This window comes from Anabrus simplex, chromosome 5 (genome assembly GCF_040414725.1).
Source record: "Anabrus simplex isolate iqAnaSimp1 chromosome 5, ASM4041472v1, whole genome shotgun sequence".
NCBI lineage: Eukaryota > Metazoa > Arthropoda > Insecta > Orthoptera > Tettigoniidae > Anabrus > Anabrus simplex.
The window spans coordinates 350,107,245-350,128,335 of record NC_090269.1 but is presented as its reverse complement, the minus strand read 5'-3'; the positions used below and the strand labels follow the sequence as shown (position 1 = coordinate 350,128,335).

General features: G+C 34.4%; 1 protein-coding gene across 8 annotated transcripts in view; it reads right to left on the bottom strand.

Moving 5' to 3' along the window:
* Hr3 (Hormone receptor 3) overlaps window positions 1-21,091 on the bottom strand; it is a 586,730-nt gene that overhangs the window by 23,266 nt on the left and 542,373 nt on the right. For 7 of the 8 annotated variants that reach the window (XM_067147643.2, XM_067147641.2, XM_067147642.2 and 4 more), the window contains 2 exons: window positions 19,438-19,881; window positions 1,535-1,674 (listed from right to left, as the gene is read on the bottom strand). In XM_067147643.2, coding sequence (XP_067003744.2) covers window positions 1,535-1,674; window positions 19,438-19,881 — 584 coding nt within the window. The remainder of the gene's footprint in view (window positions 1-1,534; window positions 1,675-19,437; window positions 19,882-21,091) is intronic. The other variant, XM_067147644.2, reaches the window with a different exon arrangement.

Here is a 21,091-nt window from a genome sequence, read left to right as displayed (position 1 = left end):
ATATTACATCCTATCTGTTTGAAATAAGCATTGTAATCCCAGATGAATATGGTGCTGAACTGTCCACCAACAAGAGCAAGGAATTTTCATATCTGGTTGCTGTTCAGGTTGACCAGAACTTGATTTCTAGCTTTGCTAAGAGGTTTCTTCATATCATTAGTTTCTGAGATAGGATAGACCCATTCTTGTGTAGATAACAATTGTGAAGCACAAGTAAAATTGTAAAAACATTTACAAAAGATGAGAGAAAGGTGTTCCTCTTAACCTTTGTGTTTCTATTAACGTCCAGTTGTTGGACTTAAGGGACAAGAATGGCACTTAATTACTGCAGTTAAAGCTAGGACATTTCAAAATCTGTACCAAATAGCGTAAACAAAACTGCTATTTTTGATAACGAAATAATGAAATTATATTCATAGCAACTAAGATCAAAATTAGACACAGCATATGTTAACGGGTTTGTAATATTTCTAATGAGCATTTGTCACTTCAACATCTAATATGCATTATATTGACTCCAGATAATGCAATTAATAAGTTAAGAACCATAGTCAATGATAAAATAGAATTGAGAATTGAATTAATAGAATGCACTGGTAAGAACAGAAGAAGTTAAAAGAATTAGAAGCTGGTGCTTAACAGAAAGCAAAAGCTAAATGCATGAAAAAAGAAATCAGATGACAGGCCTATCAGTACGAGGAGAATTAAACTATGTCTTACAGAATAAAGCAAGAACAGAAAATAAATGATATTTAAATTGTTAATAGAAAGATTGTGGTAAAAAAAGAAAATAGTGATAGTTAGGGTTAAGAAGTGTATGTAAAGCTATGACAGTTCTGGGTAGCGGTTACAGAGTAAGGCCATTCTTTTCACAGTTGTTACCAGTACTTATTGACATCCAAAGACATCTTTATCAATCAGCAAACATTGTGGTTCTCCCTAGTACTACTTTTTTTAAATTTATTTTGATTTCTAGAGATAAATTTCAGACTGTCATTCGAACTATGAGCATGTCTGTAATAAATTTGAAATCACTCTAGCCATATTCCCAAGTTAACCCAAATAATTATTAAATGAACCCTTCAGTCAGTTTATTTTTCTTCTGAATTTGTTTGTTGAACAGAGTTATGTAGCCTATTGTACAGCATATGGTGCACCATAATGAAATAGGCTATACTGTATCTTGAACAACAATTTTTTATGACTTAAGCATAAAATCATTGCATTTTAGACTGACTGTGCATGAAAATATACATTAATACATTACGGTACTTCAAACCTAAGAATTAAGAACTGTTACTATCCAAGTAATTTGTTTTCTATGACGTACTCTCAAGGAAATAGGCTAGTTATTCATTTCGTCTTCAAACTGATTGGTGAAAATCAGTGAACTAAATTAATCTGAAATTCCTGTAACTGCTATAAAGAGATTAGCCTTGGTAGGGAAAATGATTCTAGTCATCTTGAAGCTCTGCTGCAGCCAGCCCGCTTGTTGAGGGAAGGAGAATGGGAGGGATAATGGGCGAGATCTGACCATGTTCTTGTAGTAGATGAGCTTCGTGAGATCTTGCGGCTTGCGGAACATCTCGTGAATGTGTTCCAACGTGTAGAGGCATGTCCGCGCATGGGCATCAGCTATCGTCTTGCTTAGCAGCTCCGAGATTTGGACAGGATCTGTAACCGCGCAAATTTATGTTATAACCAGTTCAGAAAATATATTATTTACTATAATATAGCCATTAAAATATTTTACATTACAAGAACATAGAGAGGACATTGATTATTAGGAGAGAGATTCAAAGCTTGAAGAACTGAACATCCACCCACATTTGATTTCTACAATATATAGGTATATGATCAATCTCCAATAAGAAAATTTTCACCTATAATATTTCAGGTGGTATCTATTTTGAGATTTAAGACTATTTTAGCAATTATTGGTTTCTTCTTGTAATGCTACACATTCTTTTATATCTAATCTATAGCGATAACATTTCCTATAAAGCAATTTAGATTTGGTTGCTTCATTTTAAAGACTAGTAGGAACATCAAGACTTCAAGAGGCTCTTTGGCCCTGAAGTTCACTCAGCCTATGACAGGGCAAAGGACATTCAAACAATTAACCACACTATCCTGAACAAGAAATATTCCATCCTCTGTGGGCCTGAATGACTTGCACGGTGTTTAGCTTTCATGCTCAACTTAATCCTATTAAGGTCACAAACTAGTAAAGGAGTCAAAATTATTTTACTGACATTATGGTGGTTCCTTAAAGGAGATGTGTAAATGCTCAGCTTTCTTTGCCATTGAAATCACTCCAGCATAACCACGTACAAGTGTTTTATAACCTTTACTGGTCATTAAGTTTTTAGTAAATAATGAGATCACAGGTAATAAGAGAAATTCAAAACTCCCAAAATCCATATGAGTCACTAAATCTTTAAAGAACAAAATAAAAGCATTAATTTCAGATGCAAACATGTAATGTTCTCCTAAAGTCGTGCTGAAAAACTTTAATAGTTATCAGTACTGTCTCTTTTAACTTGTGTAACAATATTAAAACTGGCTGATCAGTATTATAAGATTATGTATTGTTTATTAAAACACTTCATATTTTTTGACATAAATATGTTTCAGAGCTGGGGGTATCTGAAAATTTATGTAAAGTACTGTAACTAAATAGTGTCATGTAACAAAATGTGTGACATGATGTTACTTATCAACAGTACCTTGAGAGCTGCACAGGCCATGAATTGTTACAAAGAGAGTTGCACTGTGGATCTGTATGTCATGGCCATCCATCAATACTTCACATCTCAGCCTGCATGGTTGCTAGGTAACATCATGTCACACATTTTATTGAAAGACATTTATGGTCATTTATTTTCCCAATCATCAAACAATCCATTTAAATATATTCTATTAATGACAAAAATCTATGTATTCTAAAATGAAGCTGAAATATCATACCGGTAGTTTGATTGCACATTGCTTGACAATGTTTGAAGATTTTTGAAGTAAATTTCACCATTGTTAAATGTTTATAAGAATGTAAACATATAACTCTAATTGTCTACAGATGTCAAAATTCTCAGTCTGGATCCTGCAGTCACTACTCTGAATATTAGTCATAGAATCCTTGTGCCATTACAATGGTAGAGAAGAATTATTTATCTTTAGCAAATTTTGTTCTTTTTACCAAGATAAGACATTAAACTATATATGGTACTGTATTGGGAATAGGCTGGTAGATTTCATTCACTAAATTTATGAAGTGGAATGACTCATTTACATTCAATACATCTGAAGTAGGTATTCTCAATAACAGTTTTGCGTTAAAAAAATAGTCAAATCTAACTTGTAAGAGTAGTAAGAACAATCTCTCCTAAATATTCAGCAATAAGACTTGATGTGCCCTCTGCAGAGATCTGTCAGCATTAGTATTTTTCATGGATAGCCTCTTCTCTGATAAAGGTTAAGTTATGAAACACAGATTTGAAAGATTACAATAATTTTAAGATGGCCCAATACTGTAATGATTATGAATTGCAGATTTTCTGAGTGCTTTGTACTGGACTGTTAATGTCAAACTAGTTCTCAAACTTGTTGGCATTCAAACTCAAATTCACAAACCTACAACTGCTTATATTTAGATTTCACCTCCCTAAGTTCACAACTGGTTAGGGTATAGCCTACTGTACTAATCGACTTAGGCTACATGGGATGTGACCACAACCTTGATGGTCAAACATGTCTGAAAAATTAACATATTATTTGCTTTTGATTATAACAGAATAATCTATTCTTCTTGTATTTGGCTGTATATAAGAGTTCAGAAAAAATAACAGCATGCTATACAAGAAATACAAAAGTCATATGATGACTGACTGGTCATAATTCAATGGTTGGTCATAATTACTGTCCAGTTTGTCAAGTTGATTGATGTGGATCATCATGAATTAAAGTACAGTAAATTATTTAAATGTTTTTCATCAAAGTCAGACCATTTTCTTGAATGAGAATGATCAAAGAGGGTAATTTTGACATCAAAGATAAAGTAAAATATATGCCTTGCCATATGGTACTTTTCCCTCGGGCAAGTTCTCCATTACCAACAAAAATATATATATATATATATTCCAAGAGCATCCAAGAGATGTGTTGGAAATGCTCATTCCTCTTCTTTTTTTGTTTTTTTTTTACTTATACTCCATATTCTTAATTTATAAATATCTACATTAACTTCTTATAAATTGAAAAATCCAAGCTTTAGTCATTAGCATAACAGTTACATTACTGCCACAATGGCTATGTCAGTGACTACTCCCAAACAGCATCGGTGGATGCAGAATGGGTATCGGCTCACAAGTGGCCGTGGCTGGTCCGTGGTCCAACAAGTCTGCACTCCGACCAGCCAACCGAGCAGAGGAGAGGTGGCCACGGCTCTACCGTGGCTCTACACCTCTGCATTCGGGAGATGGGACAGGGCTGGACCTCATAGCTGGCCCCAACCGTTGGCTGTCCTGAGAATGGTTTTCCGTGGTTTTCCATTCTCCTGCACTGAGGCGAATGCCAGGACAATTCCTAGAATAGGCCACGGCCGCCAACACCCTCACTTTCTCCCTGCATCTCCTCCACCGTAACAAGTCTCCTGGCCTGAGAGATGGTGTTACCATCTAAGGGGCCTACCTCTCCCTTCAGGGGAGGAATAAAAATGATTTAGTAATATTAGTAGTCCCGAACAGGTGCCTTACAAAGCGCTGTAACCAGGGAAAACTTAGATATCAGTCTAATAGAAAGGTTATGTCATATGATACAAATGTTTTATTTATGGCAAAGAAGACATGAATCAACATGACAGATGGAAACACAGAGTTCTCAGTTATGCCAAAATGTAGATTGAAAATTCTCTAAGTAGTCTGAATTGCAAGATATCAGATTCTTATATTTAGGCCAACTGGCAGCCTACTCTAAAGATTATTAGAAATTTATTCTGAAATGAATTCTGTAACAAATCATATAAATTAAAACTCATTTATACTGGCAAAATTTGGCAGTTCATAAATTTGTTCATTTATTTTAAGTTGCAGTACTAATGAGTAAATGGTGGAAAAGGTCTCTCCGCTTCTTTACAAATTTTATATCATAACAGAAACTTGTATACTGTACTGTATACGAGTAATTGTTTACTTTTCTGAAGTCTCAAATAGCATTAAAATTTTTGAACATCATTACATTCATATATTTGGATCTCGGGCAGGTAAAAGGGTGGAGGCAAAGTTAACATGTACCAGTATATCGGATGTACCATATGTCTACTATAGTTGCTGGAGAAACAATGCCATAATATTTTCTTTATCCAGCATATTGCAGGACAAAGTTGTATAAATGTCTGTGGTATGAAAGAGTGGCATAAACCAACCTAAATCAGGATTGAGCAAAAAAATAATACTATAAATAAACAATATTGATCAGTGGATAACATAAAGATTGTGAGTGGTAGCGAATGTCTAAGAAGAAGCAAATGGGGCACACCCTGAGGAAACTTGCCAATTGTCCATTTATGATCCTATTCATATTGAGGGACATAACTCTAGGATGCTATAAATAACCCTGGAAAGCCATGGTCTGACCACCAAGCAATGACTGAACCAACAAAACCATACAATATTATATTCACTCCAAGCATAGTTAGATCTCTTTTCATGAAATTAATTTAGAATTAAGTATGGGTATCCAAATATATAAACACTTTGTAGCTTTTGATATTATGCTTGAAACTGCAAACCTTTTGTCAAAATCCCCATAAATTAATACAAATGTTCTTGTGAATATTTCTTTCTAGGAGAGCATACCTAATTTAACACTTCTGTTGAATACTCAAGAAAACATCATATATGTTCCATTCAGGTGAATATCCAAGTTATAAATAGAGTATGCCGAATTTAAAACTTAATTCTTGGCTGTGGAGTGAAACATTTATGAATTTTTACCATGAGAAAGATTTTAACCAATGAAGTTATAGAACCTTATTACTTCTGTGGATGACAATTTATTAAATCTGATCTGTCTGGTTAGAGATATCAATTAGAAATGTTATAAACAAGATTTCAGCTACAATTTGGATGATGTGTATCTCAACTGGTGGAATACAGTTTCACTGGGGTCAGAGAATGGTTGCCTTGAAATTAAATACCCACTTACTTTTAAAACAAAAGAATTCTTTAATTATGCAATAAATGGAATAAATAACTTCATAAGCTACAGTTACGATGAAGGGAAATACAAAATTTATTTAACATTACTTGGGGCTTTTTCTGTAAGAAAAATAATAATAAAATTTCCACATCAATACTTTTAAAAAATATATATTAAAATGAGAAAAGTTATGCATTATAAAATGTCTTAGTCATTTAAAATTGTATTATTTATTAACAAGGAAAAGGGGAATTAAGCAAATAAATTTAGCTATTCAATGCATAAATATATTGCACAAACAGAACTTTCCTCATTATATTACATATCTGAGTTCAGCAAGAAAATTTACAAGGTAACAACTGCATTTTCAAGAACTATCATATTAATAGGGAATAATAAAGAGCAGACAAAAAATGTCTGACCTGTTAAATACAATTTTTGACATTTGCAAATAATGTACCCCTTTATGACATGACTTCAGACATAGGAAGTTTATGCAATGTATGTTTTTCTAGGCTGTTAACATTTATTTTGCCAAGATTCCAAAATACGTATTTCATCACTGGAAGCTGATACTCTACACTTTGCTCTTATTAATTAGGGAACATTTCATGTTTGTTGCCTACATGCATTAAAAATAAATATCCTATTGTAATACTTTTCTCTAAATCTTAACATATTTTAACATTTATTACATTCCTAGAGTGAAATGATCCAGTGTTTCAATGCTTATTGTCTGATCAATAGGCTACATACTGACATAACCAGTAAAGTTCATTTTTTAAATTATTATGCTATAATAGTGTTCACTTTGCAACTTAACTTAAAATTAAACAATATTCTATGTTCCATCAAAAATGTTGTAGAAATGCACATTATGAAATTCATTTATTTACTTTTTCTTTTAAGAAACCTAATGTGTCAGACATATGCCTGTCGCAATGAAATTCATCTTGGAGTAGCATTAAAGAAACTGAATCTATACAATAGAAGAACACAAACAGAATTCTTAGTTTCAGGGAATGTGACCAAAATAAAGACTGCTTTTATGCTAGTGTAAATTGTTAACATTTTACTATGAATTTTGGGAACTTTATTTGCATAATTACTTCCCAGTTGCAAGCAGGATTTTTGCTTATCTTCCTATGTCTGACTGTAGCCCTAATATACTTATTAAAGAATTAACAAGGTGTTTTTCTTTTACAGGCATCTAAAAGGTAATAAATTCCAATAAAAATCTTAATACTATGTAGAAAAGCTGAAATTGGAGAAATTATTGTACTGTAGCACATGAAAGCTTAGCAGTAAACGCTGAGTCTTTCATAATGATGGCACCACCCGTTCGGGACTTTTTTTTATATGTACCAAGAAGTAAAATCATGACTACTATTCTAAAAATATATGTGGTGATGTCTTCTACAGAAGATGAATAAAATATTCTACTTTGTTCAGTTACTGCCACGTCTCATCCAAACTCTTAAAGAAGTACCTTAACTTTGAATGTAAACATTTTCAAATATCAAAGTGGATTAGTTTCATATTTCATTTTGATGACAGATGACTATCAATACCAATTTATTTAATAAACTATTGTTTTATATATAATATATAAAAAAACCAAACCAAACCCCATGGCACTACAGCCCTTGAAGGGCTTTGGCCTACCAAGCGACCACTGCTCAGCCCTAAAGCCTGCAGATTACGAGGTGTCGTGAGGTCAGCATGATGAATCCTCTCGGCCGTTGTTCTTGGCTTTCTAGACCGGCGCCGCTATCTCACAGTCAGATAGCTCCTCAATTCTAATCACATAGGCTGAGTGGACCTCGAACCAGCCCTCAGGTCCAGGTAAAAATCCTTGACCTGGCCGGGAATCGAACCCGGGGCCTCCGGGTAAGAGGCAGGCACGCTACCCCTACACCACGGGGCCGGCATATATCTAATGTACATGTAATTAATCTCATAATAGAACCGTATATATGTATGTATATTTATATATTTGTACACATTTGTCAAACATATAATCTAAGCTCTAATTAATTGTATTATCTAGTAAAATGGCCAAAGCATGAAGTTAAGGATCATCAGTCATTATTAGACCCCATTGTTATTCAGAAAACCCCTATCATGTTACATTCCCATTATTATCATTAGAGTAGTCTCTCATTTTAAAAAGACATCATTACTTTCCTACTGCAAGGTGAAGAAATTTTTTTCTTATTAGAGAGCATACATTCCTCAAACTAGTGGTAATTTGAGATTATATTCGATCACAAAATATTTCCTGAAAGGATGGTACCATAGATATTTCTCAGATATTTAACTAAGAGAATGAATTAAACAGTATTGACATAATGCTATATGATAATGAAGTTACTCTTGTTATATTGAAAATAGAATACTATTCAATTATGTTGCTCAGCAATTTCTAATATATTTGTCCCTAGGCATTTCATTTCAATTTACATCAATATATCTAATTCAGTGACGTTAAATCTCTACTTAGATTAATGTATGGGATTAAACAAGTTTACGAAGAGCTACTTGGATGAAAGACTACAATATAGAACCTGGCATGTATAAGACTAAAGAAAAACAGATACCGGTACAGATTTTTGTACTGGAACAAAACTATGAAGATCAGAATAGACCAAAAGTAATAGACAGAACTGGAGGTTTTGAATTTCCAATTCAGATTCTAGCCAGATTATATATGAATGATTCAGTATAGAAAAAAGCTACATAAATTGTATGATACCACATTACACAATATTATGAGAGAGATATGTGTTCACTACATTCAAGTACATGATATTTATCTAATTAGCATTTGCTCCTTACTGTGTACTGAAATATTAAGTGTCCAAGTTTTTTTAAACTTCTCATTGTGTATGCTTTATCTCAGGATATACTGCTCATAATTATAAGGTAATTTTTTTGTTGTTATAATAATAACACTGGGTGGTTTAAAAAAAAATGATGAATGATGCTACTTCTAGAAAAAAATTCAAAACCCTAAATTAAGTACAGATTTTGGCTACTAATAACCATTTCTCTTAAATTCTCACGCATGAAATATACAGAATGTCACCTCCATTCAAATTCTTTTTAAGAAATTAACACTGGTTTCTGACACTGAAATCTCTTTCTTAGGCTAGTCTGACAGTGGCAAAACATCTTTGCCATCTATATTTTCATATATTGAACTAACATAGTTTCTTTTAATAATCTAGCAGTAAAATACTGTATTTTACAATCATAAGATAGACGCAAAACATCAGTATACCTTTTTGTCGTTCATTTCGCATAACATGCTATAATATTCATGAAGTACCGAGGGGTAGGTAATATGCAGCAAGAATAAAGCATTCTACATAAGGCTTGCACATGAAAAGCCCACGGAATATGCACGGTATGACTTTTTTATTTCTTCAAATGAAATATTAGCTTTATGAGCCTTTTCTGTCTGCAGAAATAGTGTAATGAGCATGCATACTTGTGTGCTTATGTACTGCTGCTTACTAGCTTCTAACGGTAAAATGTTTCATCAAATTTGTTGTCATCGTTTGGCAAGCAGTGTATCCTTTTTATAAATTACATTTCCAAACAACTAAATAAGGTAACCTAAAATTAACTGTAATAGGGAAGGGCTTGAATAATAATAATAATAATAATAATAATAATAATAATAATAATAATAATAATAATAATAATAATAATAATAATAATAATGAATCACCACCACTATCATCATCGTCATCATATCGTCATCATCATCATATGGTCTCAGCTACTACACACCAGCATTTTGATTTGATGTCATTTAGGCTGCCTGCTTGTCAATGTTGATGCTCTGTTGTACTCGACCAAATGGCAAAGAAATAAAAACTCTGTTGGGCAACTTATGGCTGAATTTGATTTAATTTTGTTCAGTAAACACTGAATGTGTCACTGCCGAAATCATACAACATGGAATGCCAAATGGACCTTTCTATGCCCAGCAAAAATCTGACCACCTCTGATGGGTTTGAGCCCACAGTCTTGGAATCTAGATGCTGACACTCTACCACTGATCTTCTATCGAAGATGATCATTATAATTCAACCTCAAAATGGCAGAAATAAAATGTGGCTGTTAATAAACTAAAGTCAGAAGATCATAAAATGATGCAATCAACATTTTAGGAGGTTGTGTAAAGGCAGTATTATATTAAAGCTATTTACTCATTGTGTAAATATTGTTCTTCTAGCCTTAAAAAGCCATTCCCTAACTGAATAAAATGTACAAAGCAGTATGATCACAAACTGACAACAGGTATCGCACCTAAGTCATCTAATATTATGATATAAACAAAATGTATGAAAACAAAGTATGACTGAAAGAAATGGGTTTTCTTTACCTTCAAAATAGACCCATATTTTATCTTTAACATTTTACAAAATATATAGGTCTGTCTCTCTGTATACAATTCCACATGCTAGTGAACACACAACAGCAAAGCATGTTTCAGAACATTAGTAGACGAGGAATAACATTAGTATAACTTACGAATAAGTTTGAGTGGTGTCTTTAAAAGTACGGTAGGAAAGATCACATATGAAGATAAAGTTGGAATTCAAGAGAAAAAATTGGGCCAAATATTCATTTACAGAAAGGAGAGTTAGAGATTGGAATAACTTATGCAGGAAGATGTTAACCCTCTCATGCATGGTGTCCTCATATGAGGACATCCGAATTTTTAGGCGTTATTTATTCTCTAGAGTTTCTAAAGACGGAGTTTAAGTTATTAAAAGTTTATTTTAGGTTGGTAAGAGTGGAAAACATCAGTTTTTAAAAGAACCAGCAGGTGGAAGCATTTAATTGGCATTATTGAAAACATGATATTCATGGTTCGCCAAGTTGTGAGAAGTCATCATAGTTTCCAATTGTTTTGAGCTGTTTCTATCTTGAAAATGCCAGAGGTAAGTGTGTGGTTCTTCATTTTGTACATTCTACTGTCATTACCACTATAATTCAGCTTATTCTGGTTTGTAGTCTTAGCACAATATTGGTATAATACAGGCGTCCACATATGAGGACATCATGCATCAAACTACCAAGTGTTATTTTTGAGGTTAGCTTATATTCTCAACTGCTTCATCCAATATTTATTTTCCAGGATTCTCCAAGTGGTGTATAATGTTATCAGATGAGCGAGTGATGTTTGTAGGACAAGAATATAGTAGTTTACAACATTCCCACCAGATATCAGTATTCAACTTACCCCTTGGGCTGAAACTGATACCGTATCTGGTTTTTAGGGACCTGCAGAGAAAATAGGCTGAAGGATGCTACTAAAAAATTGAAAGATGTCAAGGACCTAAAGAAAGAGGGTCGAGGAAGCTCATCAGTTACAACATCAACAGATGGCATCACAGTAATCCGGTGGGTTGATAATTCGGCAGTTCATATCATTTCTTCCTATGCAGGCTTAGAACCAGTTGGTAAGGCCAGAAGATGATGTAGAAAAGAGAAGAAATTCATTGAAATTGACAGACCGAAGGGTATAAAAATACATAACGGCCATATGGGAGGTGTTGATCTCAGGAATTCCTTGGTGGCTCTTTACGGGAATGATATATGGAACTGCAGATGGTGCATGAGGATTTTTTTACCATATGCTAAATGCCACAGTTGTAAATGCTAGGTTACTATGGAAAATGGACTGTAAGACCCCTATGGACCTGCTCGAGTTCAGGAGTCAAGTGGTAACAGGACTCATCTTCAGTGGTAAGGCAGAAGTAGCACCACGGAAGAATGGCAAGAATGGCCCATCACCACCACTCAAGAAACAGGCTACACATACTGTGCCTGCTGAAAAGAGGATGGATGGAGCAGAATAGGTCACTATCCGCAGAAAACACAGGCTGGAAATGCTAACAGATGCCGTGACAAAAACTGCGCAAGTAAAACCCGGTATATTTGTGGGAAATGTAATGCACCACTATGTCCAGAGTGTTTTCAGAGTTTTCATACCTTTGCCTGAAATATGAACATGTGAAGTACATCAGTTACATATAAATGCCCCCGTAGGACCAGTGTGATTTTGCTGTACTCATACAATTGCCTCAGATGTAAAAAGTTCTTGTAAATACTAGTATAATAAACCAAAGTAGTAAATGTATCACGTGTTGACATTATTCCACTAACTGCATGATGTCCTCATATGAGGACATCAAATTCCCGCCAAGTATGGTAACTTCATTTTGTGTTTTAAGTTTGTATCATCTGATAGGGTCATTTTAACCAGGAAAATCACATTAAAATATTTTTAATTTATTTATTTTTAAATTCATGCATGAGAGGGTTAAATAAGTATCCAATTTCTTTGAAATCATTTAATAAAAGGCTAGGAAAACAACAGATAGGGAATTTGCCACCTGGGCAACTGTACTAAATGCAGATCAGTATGATTGATATTGATTGACTGATTGATTGAAATGCATGCTAGAAAATGACAATACGGAAATTATATTACTATATGTACTCAAACATCAAATTATATTTGGATATGAAGTTAAATTATGTGCTAATGAAATAGGAAAACAAAACCTTCACAGTGTAATGCATGATTCTTTATCCTTTAAAGTCACCAGAACATAATTCTAGTGAGAACTTGGAGGAATTACCATAATTTATAAAGAATTATGAAGGTATACAACACAAACATTTGAGCTATAAAATACAAAACACTTGAATTCAGTCAGCAAATTCCTGTTCAGACAGTCAATTAGCAATCAGATATTCCATCTCAATAATGGAACTGAGACTCTAAAAACTTCATTCTTCCCAAGAAATCTGTGCAAATGTCCATCAAGCTTAGCCCAAGCATGATGGCAAGCAAACTATAAACCAAGCAACCAAAGCAAACCTTTCCAGTTCTAATTATCCGTAACTCCTATTTTTGTGAGCCAACAGTTCATTAACCACTCCACAGGACATTAAATGTTACAGAAATATTTATTCTCCTCAATGTCCTCCTGTGTCAGTTTATGCAGTATTAATGTATTAATAAATAGCTAGCACCACATATGACTTCCCTATGTTAGAGATATATCCCATATATTTATGTACATACTGAATATCAAAAGTACAAGCACAGTTTACACTGAGCACTTATCTTCAAAAGTAAAATTGTATTCAGGGAATAATGGATCATACTTAATTTTCAGGTCTCTGTACCAGCATTACCCTTCCCAGTTCGTGTGTAAGTCACAATCAATGGCATCTCTGCTGTCAGTCTGACCTCAAACACAAAGTAATGACCTTACATGCTTGCATTCCTAACTGTTACAAAAATGATAAGTGCCTGAATTGAAGTTTCTGGTGATGGGACACTTGGTTCTTTGTACATTTCTTTACAATAGTTAGAAGTGGAATGATTAAACTTATTGATCATATATTAGGAATGTCACCCTCAGAAACAATGGCATAAATCTTCCCTTTCACTGAGTAATTTCTTATCTCTAATGTTGTTTGCAACATTCAGAAGTAGAGAAGGTACATTTGAATAAAGGCCATACAGAAGCACTGAATTGCAACTTTTATCTCCAGTTCTACCCGCAGAATTTAAGATTTTTAACACTTTTTATCAGATGTCTTCAAATGAATTAAAGAAAGAATTAGGTTAATTACTTTTCCTCTTTTCTGTATTCTTGTGAACGAGGAGAAAATTATTTTGTTGCTCTCTGCCAACAAAGGATTTTCTACTATTTTTCCTTTTCATTGTTTTATACTGTGCCGTGCTGTTATTTATACTCTCACTCCCTCTCATATATCCTACGTGTACCCTTAAAATGGATACAAGTACCGGTATTCAAATGAATCAATAATCTATGAACTTAATGATGCCTTACAGAGCCCTCCATTTATGAGTTTACAGCATACTATCAGTAGGTATGCCTACAGAATTGGCAGGAAGCATGGGTTGCCTCCTCCCCTACACAAATTCTTCCTTCCCTGCTTAGTAGGAGTTATCTTATGCGAGTAAGACATGTAGATTTAACATGCAGTTACTATAAGGAGCATAGTTATAACATGTTATCATCATGGTTCAACATATCACTGAGCAAAGAGTATTTATTGTTGACATGCACCTCTTAAAGAAAAAGTGTGCGCAAAAGTTTCTTCGACTTCTTTCTAGGAGTATGCTGCCTACAAAGCCATATGATACTTTTTTTTTTTTTAATGTAGCTGAGATGGAATAAAAAATATTCAGCTTCTGATTTTACTTGGCTCTATCCAAAATTGTTGTGACAAGAGACAGTAATCAAACTCAGATGCACTGGAACAACAGTCAGTGCCATAAACTATTTGATCACAGTAACTGACCAGATATACATTATAAAAATAGAGCTGAAACATTCTGTAAATGCTAACAATCTAGATGAGATAGTTAAATCATTGCATTAAACAGAATATTGATTGCTTATTTACCTAAATAAATAATGAAAATAATAAAAACCATATGGAGAGGTATTTCATATCTAACTATACAAACTGTATGGATACATTTATCAAGTAGGTTTGATAACAATAGGTACCGTATGTAATACAAGTTACTAAAAATAAACTGGATAAAGATCCTCAATAATTTTATGCTGGTAATTTAATGAAAATAAGGGAGTATAATGTTAGGATACTAAGTCAAAAATCTTAAGATAAATCTGTGTAAAGAGAATCTGTGAGAGATAAGTAGTCAAATTTCTTGATAATTTCATCTTGGAAAAGTGTTTATGGTGTGGGATGTATTTTCTTAAAACCAAGCAGTTCAGTGTACATAAAAGTTGTAAAGATAAATTGAGTATTAACTGCAAGAGTTTGAGAGTTTATAATATACAAACTGTTACATTTGTTTATCATTTTATTTATAAGTAGTTATCCAGTACTAAGTTTCAAACAAATGGAGGAAATGCCTGTTAGCAAAATAAGACTGGAAGCATAGTCTTAAGGGATCACCAGTGGCAGCTGGTAGTGTCTGAAGCTGGGAGTTGCACCAAAATTTTCAATGTGACATTTTTACATTAGAAGCTTACAGAGAAAACAAGAAGCTCTATTATCATTAAGTATTGAACTGCATTCCTATTAAAACTGAAATATATCCAGCAATTAAAACACAGGAAATACAAGGCTATTCATACAGTGTAACAACAGTTATTCTTATCTCACTTGAATTGAGAATTTACCTCCTGTTTTTGATTGATGCAAAATGTTAGTAATATTGTGGGTGGACCGTTATGGCGTACCCTAGTGGCATGGAAAATAAATTACTGTTGTGAAAGGAGAGAAAACAGGCATGAAGTCGTCTCCAATGGTGCAATTTAACGGGGACATTTAGAGTTGTTTCTCGATAGGGAGCTCTCTGGTCTCGTGCAGCACTCAAGGACCAATACTGGCGAGTGTGCTACCTGATGCGACGTACAGGCTTAGGCTTACCGCTTGGGAGATGCCGTAGGAAAGCAAACCCCTGAGTTTGATTCAAAGCCGGCAGCCTTTATTGGTCCATTACGAAGCATTAGTACATCGGACAATCAACGATGGTTGATTTTAACATATTTTAGAATATATGTTAGGTTTATTAAACTAACAAATTGGAAGAAAAGACAACAAATGAAGTGTAAAATTATTGGGAGTTGTGCAACACTGCAACAATACCACACAGTGTTCCTGGGGATCACCAATAAAATTTATATGTAATTCTTCAGAACACTGTAAGGGATGTCATCAAGATAAGTTCTCATGGAAAGAATATAACAATTTCTTCTATCTTTATTTCATATCTGGTCATAAATCAGATCTTATTAAAATCAATTTTGAAGTTATGCTATTAATACAGAATTAACTCAACTTCACAATGCAGACTGACAATAGTGAACTTCGTTTGATTTTGTTAAGTTGTTATCAACACCGTATAATGACTGTCAACATCAGCATCAAGTGGAGATCAGACAGTTTGGTGACGAATGAGTGTTTGCAATGTTTAAACTACTCTACGATCATCTTCACTCCTAACAACAATGTGCACTGTATCTGTCAACATACACCAGTTAGTAACTGAATTAATTAAACTAATTCCAAAATATATTAATTCCAAGAAGAGAGGCCTCAATTTGAGAGAGAATTCATAGTAGTATGAACTTAATTTAATGGTGTGTGGCCTCCGAAGAGGCCTGGTGCAGGTCTTTTGATTTGACTCTGTATAGACGACCTGCGCATCTGAGTATGGGCTCCTACCTATGATGAACTCTAATGATGAAGACGGCACACACATCCAGCCCTCGAGCCATTGGAGTTAACCAATGATGGTTAAAATCCCCGTTCTGGCCAGGAATCGAACCCAGGACTCCCTGGACCAAAGGTCAGCATGCTAACCATTTAGCCATGGGGCCGGACAGTATGAACTTATTTCTTTTACACTCCTTGTTCTGCTAATTATTGACTGAAGTGACAACTGAAAATTACTTTTTACAGAGGTCTATTATTTTTCCATCAGCATTTCCTACTTACTTATAATAATTATGAAAAGTTGCTTCCATTAGCAGTAATACATAACAACCAAACATTTACCAAATATACCTAGCAACCAACTATCTAACTTTATTTTGAGAGAAAATTAAAGTTAATATAAGTTTTATTATTGTACTTGCACAATGAATTATTCAACTTGTATCTGATGGTAAATTATCTTCTTAGAGTGCTTTCAACTACTATTTTAGTGGCCATCCTTAGCAACAGAAGAATTTACTGTATCGTACTTGGAATATTAACCATTCTTGGCTAAATGAATCTTCAAGAAGTGTTTCTAATGAGGGTAATATAGATTGTTCCTCAGAAATAATAATCAGATTTTCAAATACTTTACCACTCTCATGATGTAGGGGTAGCAAGCATGCCTCTTATCCGGAGGCCCCAGGTTTGATTCCCAGTCAGCACAAAGATTTTAACTCTGTACTGAAGACTGGGAGAGGCTTCGTTCAGCCTCATGAGACCACCTGAAAAACTATCTCATATGAGGGTCAGCAGGCCAGGTCGTACAAGTCAAGCAATGGGACTGAAGATGTCATCATGTTGACCACATGATATTTCAACATCTGCAGGTCATCTGGCTGGGCAGCAGTTGACTTGATAGGTCAAGTATTGTTGACAAATACTTTGAACATATTAATGAAATCCAAACAGACGTCTGGCTCCTTGGCTGAATGATCAGTGTACTGGTCTTCGATTCAGAGGGGCCCAGGTTTGATTCCTGACCAGGCCAAAGATTTTAACTGCCTTGGTGAGAGAAGCCTGTAACAATGCCCCTCCACTATCATGCCCTTCACATTCAGGTTTTCCTGTAATATTATTTATGGGGTCAGTGGCACCAATTAAGTTCTTTTTGAGTTTTGGCCAAGGATTTATGGCCAGATACCCCCATGGGATTTTTCAGGTGAAAATTTGAATTCTTGACTCATCAGGATTTAAATCTTGGGTATTGATGTAGAAAGCCAGTAACTAGACTACTGTACTAAATATGCCCCCTTACAACTCACTAATAATAGCAACATAAAATACTATGCTGGTTTACAGTAACACCAACCATTTCCTGATAAGAAGGGAATGAATTTGCAAAATGTAACAGCTAATAAAATTTTCATTATTTAAACAAGAAAATCATTTCTGAACTATAAATTAAGAAAGATACAACACATATTTCTTTCTCATTTCTTTTGCAATGTGCTATGGAATGGGAATTCAAAACCATTTAGAATCCTGCATTGAACTAGAACCAGAAATATAAAGAACAGTCCCACCACTAGTAGGCCTAAATGCAATTATTTCTAAATATAAAAAAACGTAAATGATAAAACATACTATTTCATAGATGTGCAGTAAACAGAGGGGGAAAAAGTCATGAAATAAACTATCTAAATTTTGACTGTCACATAGTAGGCTACCATTTAGAAGGACTGAAGTTCATTTAATTTTTAAACATACAATTTACAAAAGCAATAAACCACTGAAGTTTATCTCTAAGCCTCTATTTTCATAAATATTTATCTCTTGAATTTTATAAAATGCATCGTTAAGTTTCCAACATTTTTATTGTGACCAGCACCAACGTGGAGTTTGAAAACAATAAAGAAAAAATGTCATCTAGATCGTAACACATGACCTCATATAGCCCATCTAAGCAACTGAAATAATGGAATCTCTTCTCCCATTTTATATATCATCTCAATTTTCTATTTTACAAGTTTCTGTTAATAGCAATCAAAACAACATTAATGCAATTTTTTCATTTCACAAGAGCCCAAAGGATGAGATCAGGTCAATTATTATTGTGCTATATACAGAAGTGGTTTGTTAATATCTCAAAAGCAAATATTGATAGCAAGTAAGAGAGATATTATTCTTATATTTGTTTAGGAGGTGTACAGAACAATGAATACCTTTGGTCAGTGGAAAACAAATTATGCAAGATAAAAGATACATACAGAATATTCTTGAGATGCCAACTTTCAAAGTTACAATCATCTACTTTCATAACAGAAGTAGTTACTTTCCACATCTTAGTGTACAAAATCTGCTGAGATTAAGGTAAAAATATATAATATATAACATGAGCACATGCTGAATTAATATAATGGCTCTTGAATTAACTCTAAGAGAATGTAGAAATTTTAGTGTACACATGGCACTTGTTCACTTATGATAAAAGAATCCATCCAAGATAACAAAGTATCAAATTATAAAATAATGTAGAGCCATTCAATTAATTACACAACACAGAAACAACAATAATTTTCAATTGGAAAAAATGAAATCAACTGTGGATGTTTAAAACATATACCGGTAGTGCTTCTCAAACAGGAAACCATTCATAGAGAAGGCGTTAAAAATAAATTAACTTGTAGAGTTTTTCTATTACTGTCTAATAATAAAAGAAGTCACTGACCTTGGTACTCACTGCCCTATTATGGCTTTTACATATCAAGCAGTTAAAAAAAGAACATAAAAAGAAATATTGAGGAAGGTTTTCTAAGGATTGGTTCCCTGTATAAATGACTGCAGAAAAAAGAGAGAAAGAACAAAACATGCCAATGGAGAGGTTGATCTATTATTAGAAGGAATGGAAAGCATTTGGACAGAATTTCATCCTGCAGTAAATAACTGAAGCTGATGGTGGAATATTAGGAGCCAATACAACAGGTTCAGTCTTACTAGGATGGACGGTCACTCCTGCCTCTTCTCTCAGTGCTTGTATCTGCTGATTTGGTTGATGTTGCTGTTGATGGTGATGTTGTGGCTGTTGTTGCTGTCTAGTCGTACTATTAGGTGAAGACGTCAGGAACGTTGTGCTATCTACAAAGCCTGCCACCATGTTGTTACTATCCACTGGAGCAGTTGTGGGGGTCGACTCTTGCTTGATTGCTACTAAGCCGCCACCACTATTACCATTCCCACCACCACTACCACCACCACCACTGCCACCACTACCACCACCACTGCCACCACCACTGCCACTCCCTGAAAGTCGTTGCTGTGGTCCACTACCTGGCCTCAGTTGAGGTTGTTGAGTGGGCCCGATTATGTTCAGGGATGACTTTCCTTCCGCACCACCTCCGCCTCCTCCTCCTCCTCCTCCGCTGCCAGCTCCACTGCCTCCTGAGAAATATACACCCATATTGCATGCATGTATCCCTCTGCCATTTAACATGCAATAATATTACCACTCTCCATATAGCATGCATCAACTATACTGAACTAAACAATAAATATACAGAAAAAATCCATCAGAGTGACAGTGTACCATGCTTTCAACATTCTCCTTTATAAAAGAACCTGATTGTACTCATAAATAACTTGACAAAGTGTTTTATCATTTGAGATTTTGTCAATAGAATGACTAAACCCAGTATGATTTATGTTGAATTATTGAAAAATATTCCAGAACCTTGCCGTAACCAATACATAATGGTACATCATTCAATGTCACTATAAATACCCAGAATATAAAGGAGAGCAATGAGTAGTGTTACAAAGATGTTGCAATCTTTGGACTGAGAAAACTTGGAGCAAGGAGACAAACTGCTCATCTAAGCAGTATGTTCCAAGCTGTCACTAGAGAGATGGTGTGGGATATAGAGGATGGATAAGCTTGAGTGGAGGTTTTACCAGTATGAAGTAAAGTTGGTTTCAAGAGGAGAAAAAAAGTTAGGGGCAAATATTTGTTTATGGGAAGATTAAATAGGATTTGGTATAATTTACCAAGGGAGATATGTGATAAATTTCCAACTTCTTTGAAATCATTTAAGTAAAGGCTAGGTAAATAACTGATAGGGAATCTGCCACCTGGGTGACAGCCCCACATGTAGATCAATGGTATATGAGATAAATGAGAATCCTCCAGCTCATATGGGGATTTCTGAACTCCAGATGATTTTCAAACATGCATCAGTGGTACATCAAGGAGGATGCTACTAATCCCACAGATGTAATCTTGTTCATAGACATTATCATTACTACTAAATTTTATTCACTTCAGCAGGTGAAAGTGAGATAGAGGAAATGACAGCTATTTTGAACTTTTTTTGTTAAATAAAATGCAGAAGATAATGAGCAAGGGAAAATATACAAATTACAAAGTGATGTCAAAGTGAGGGTTGAGAACAAAAACAAAAACTGGTCATGGAAAAATTTAGAGAATAATTTGGGAGATAAGAGTTGAATAAAGAATTTTAAACACATTTGCCCATTAAGAGCCTTGGCCTGCAGGTAATGGAATGCAGCTTATCAATGTTATGACTTCCTCAGCTACATTGCTTGGCTTTCATGGCCATGTCCACTGTCTTTCATATTAATAGCTCTTTAGTTC